This window comes from Dromaius novaehollandiae, chromosome 6, assembly GCF_036370855.1.
Source record: "Dromaius novaehollandiae isolate bDroNov1 chromosome 6, bDroNov1.hap1, whole genome shotgun sequence".
NCBI lineage: Eukaryota > Metazoa > Chordata > Aves > Casuariiformes > Dromaiidae > Dromaius > Dromaius novaehollandiae.
This window is the reverse complement of record NC_088103.1, coordinates 9,501,633-9,505,649: the sequence shown is the minus strand read 5'-3', so window position 1 is coordinate 9,505,649 and position 4,017 is coordinate 9,501,633. Positions and strand designations below refer to the sequence as shown.

The 4,017-nt window shown below is 62.4% G+C and overlaps 1 protein-coding gene across 1 annotated transcript; it reads left to right on the top strand.

Moving 5' to 3' along the window:
* Positions 1 to 1,294: 1,294 nt before the first annotated feature.
* Positions 1,295 to 3,600, top strand: LOC112985864 (steroidogenic acute regulatory protein, mitochondrial-like). Its single transcript, XM_064514454.1, has 7 exons — positions 1,295 to 1,358; positions 1,650 to 1,772; positions 2,432 to 2,577; positions 2,735 to 2,893; positions 2,990 to 3,174; positions 3,247 to 3,340; positions 3,508 to 3,600. The coding sequence occupies exons 1-7, from the start codon at positions 1,295 to 1,297 to the stop codon at positions 3,598 to 3,600; spliced, it is 864 nt and encodes a 287-aa protein (XP_064370524.1).
* Positions 3,601 to 4,017: the final 417 nt, after the last annotated feature.

The window sequence follows — 4,017 nt, the reverse complement described above, 5'->3', positions numbered from 1 at the left end:
GTAACTCACCAGAGAAGCAGCGTGAAACCCAGCACCAAATGCAGACATCTGGCAATGTCAGATCTACTGTGCGGACGGAGACCAGCTACAACAGGTCCCCAAAACCATGGCTGCAAAGCATGCAAGATCTCTGGGCTGTGCCTAGGACACACATACGCCTTGAGCCCTTCGTGCAGGTGGGACGTGTCTGTGGGCGTTCACCTGGGTTCGCCACAGTAGAAGAAGTCGCCCTGGAGCAGGTCAGCAGTGCAGCAGCATGCGGGGAGAGGTGATGAAGAGGAAGGGCACGAGCAGAGCAGCTCTTCTGAGGGGTACCGCCTGGGAGTGAGCCCTTAATAACCTGCCCAGCAATCGGCGAGCACGTGCAAACGTGGCCCAGCTGCAGCTGGGCACAGCTGCGCAAGCCGCCGGGAGGGTGGAGGGAGGTTATCCCCAGTGAAGAGCCCGGGGGGGAGCTCAGGGCCAGAGCTGCAGAGGCAGGGAGGGAGCATGGGAAGCGGGTGGGCCGAGGTGGCCAGGCCCTGGGGCTGTGCTAAAAACCCTCTGGGGCAGCAGGGGCCAAAGCCGTGAGGAAGAAGCTGAGCATATACACAACCACCACCCCCCATACAGGTGTAGTGTGTTGGCTTTCTCGGCTGGTGGGACACCCTGGGCCATCTGCAAGGGCCACCGGTTAGGTGAGAAGCTGCTCCTGGGCACTCACATCCATTCAAAGGAACCAGCCATCACAAGACAGAAAGAGCAAATAATCGTGTTTAACTCCACCAACTTTCTCTGGGTGAAAACAGTTATTTCCTACCATTGCCCTTCCTACCTATCCAATTACTCTCTGCCACAGTTACTCCATGGCTGAAAGACATAGGGAGGCACCTATCCTTGCTACGCCACCACTTCCCTAGCACATTGAAGCAGCATTCAGTGCAACATGGGTCCATCCGCCTGTCACCGTTACAGCTGCGACCGCCCTGGAGCTGCGAGGGAACGGGGTCTGCAGGCAACCGCAGCCGTGGGCATGCCACGCTCCAACAGCGGCTGCGGAAGAGGGGCTGGTTGGTCCCATTGCAGCAAGATCATCACTGACCGAAGCAGAAATGAAGAAGTGCACGGTGCAGCGAGTCCTCATTCACAGGGGGAGCGTGGCCTTTCCCTCCGGCCCCTCCTTTTGCTTGCCTTGTCCTTGGGTACTCCCTCTTCCCAGCTGCTATCTGGCAGCACGGGCCTATCATCAGGTGCTGTCCTTCACGGCGGCTATAAAGGCGCGGCGGGATGCGCGGGGGCAGCCCCGCTCCCAGCCATGCTGCAGGCCACCGTCAAGCTGTGCTGCGGCATCGCGCACGACCACCTGCGCAGGCTGCCCGGTAAGCGCGCCCGCCCGCCCGCCCTCCCCAGCGGCACGCTGACCCCGACGCCGCTCGTGCCGGCGCCGCCTCGCCGAGAGGACGAGTCTCCCGGGGAATCGGCACCGGCCCTTTGCATCCTGCTGCCGCCAGCCGGGGCACGCCGGTCGCGGAGGTGCCGGTGCTCCCCGGCCACCGCGGCAGAGCGGCATCGCGGCGGCGGGCAGGAGCTCGCCAAGTGTCCTTGGATAACTGCTGGCTGTGCTAAACGCCGCGGTTCGCGTTACCGGAGCGTGCGCCTCTCCCCCCCAGGCCTGAAGCTAGCGGCGGTGGCGGCGATGCAGAACGACGTGCGAGGGCTGGTGTTAAGAGGCTCCCGGCGGCTGCCCTCCAAACTGCCCCGTTATATCCAGCGGCTGATGGGGAAGGATGCTGGTAAGCCGTCTGCTCGTCCCCACCGCTGCGTGTTTTGGCTGGGCTCCCACCTCCCACCTCCCATCCCCGTGCGCGAGGGGCCGGAGGATCCTGCTGTGACCTCTCAACAGGTCTCCATCTCGCGGGTGGCTTAAACACGGTCCCTCTACTCGTGGCAAACGGTGTCAGCAGGGGCACCTTGAGGTCTCGGAAAGGCAAATTAAATTAACTCACTGGGAAGGCAATCAAAGCTTTTAGCAAGGGTTACCGTGGCTTATCCGTGTTTCGCTGCATGTCAGCTGCGTCTGCATTCCACCCGCTTGCCCAAAGATGTGCAAATGGGCAAATTCAGCTGTTTTCTGAGTGCAGCTTGGCCTGGTGGCTGCACGTGAAATGTTAATAATAACTGAGCAACCTGAGATTTCTGCCGGGGTATTACTGAGAATTGATTTGAAATGCAATTTAAAAAAAAGAAAAAGAAAAAAAAAGTCTCAGGCAGTCAGCGCAGACGTAGTAAACAAATCCTGAGGCCGCTGCTCAGGATGATACGTTCTTCACCGAGTGGCTCCCGAGCCGAGCTGGCTCCCCTCGTGGGCCAGAGCTGGAAACGCTTGGATGCGATGAACGTCTCACATGTATGTCCTTCGTGCACTTACGTGCCATCGCACTTGCTCCTACAGCCGCCTGCCCGGAGCCTGACGGCGACCTGAGCTCCGGCCGCTTTTCCAGCGTGGACCTGTCCTACGTCAGCCAAGGAGAAAGGGCCCTGCAGCGAGCGCTGGGCATCCTGCAGCAGCACGACGGCTGGCAGGCCGAAACCGTGCCGGTAAAGCCCCGAAACCCGTTGCCATCGCTGCTCCGAGCTGGGAAAAACTCGGAGGGGGAGGAATTACGCTGGGGAGGGGGGGCGGACTTTGCTTCTCTTCGTCCTTCGGGTGGCAAGCGGAGGCGGGTGATGCACCGGGGGCGGCGCGCTCTTGCAGGACGCGGGCGCCGCGGTGTCGAGCGCGGCCCTGCCGGGGCTGGGCAGGGTGTTTCGGGCCGAGGCGGTCCTGGGCGCGCCGGTGGCTCGGCTGCACCGCGAGCTCTTCGAGGACGTCGAGCGGATGCCCGAGTGGTACCCGGCGCTCGGCCGGGTCGAGGTAGGCGCAGCGGCGAGCCGCGTCCTCCCCCCCCGCCCCGAAACAACTCACGGCCGGGAGCCCCCGCAACGCCCCGGGGCCGTCGCCCGCCCGCAGGTGCTGCGCCGCGTCGGGCCCGACACGCTGCTGACGCACGAGGTGACGGCCCGCGGCCCCGGCGACCTGGCGGGGCCCCGCGACTTCGTCAGCGTGCGGCACCGCCGGAGCGCGCCCGCCGCCGTCTACCTCGTGGGCACGGCCGCCGGCGGCCGCCCGCCGCCCCCGCCGCCGGGCTGCGTCAGGTAACGCCCGCCCCGGCGGCCCCCGCGGCCGCCCCGGCGCCGCCGTGACGCCCCCGCCCTTCCCGCCGCCAGGGCCGAGTCCCGGCTGAGCTGCGTGGTCCTGCGGCCGCTGCCGGGCGACCCCGGCCGCACCCGCTTCACCTGGCTCCTCTGCATGGACCTGAAGGCAAGGCGCCACCTTCTTCTTGATCTTCTTCATTTGTCTTCGTTTTTTAATTTTTTCCCCTTTTTTTAATTGTGTATTCATTCATTCACTTTCATTTTCTTTCTTTAATTTCTTCTTTATTTATCTACTCTATTCCTTCCTTTTCTTCTCGGGCTCTCTTTCCGAAGGGCTGGATCCCCGCGTCCGTCCTCCACCGCGTCCTGCCGCGCTCCCAAGCGGACTTCATCGGCCGCCTCCGCCAGCGCCTCGCGCGCCCCTGAGCCAGAGCCACCGCCGCCGTCACCCGCGGGCAACCCGCTCGGGGGGTCCCAGGCCGGGGGGCTCTGCCGCCTGCAGCCCACCACGTGGGATGGGGGCTGCCGCGTTGCATCGCCACCCCGATTTACCAGCAGATAGCGGCTCCGTCGGCAGCGTGCACACCATGCCCTGCACCTTTATTTATTTTTGGAAGGGCTAAACTATATATTTATGCATGTTTGTGTATATATATATATAAAAAAAAATGTATATACCTATCTATATATATTTTCCTTTTATGCCAATAGTAGCACATGCAGCCCAAGCAGCCGCACGCCACTAAAGCCATGCCTAGAGGAGCAGAAAGGCGTTTTCCATCGTTAGTTCAACCGACTGAGGAAAAGACAGGCAAGCAAGAGGCAAGCGCGGTGGGTGCGCGG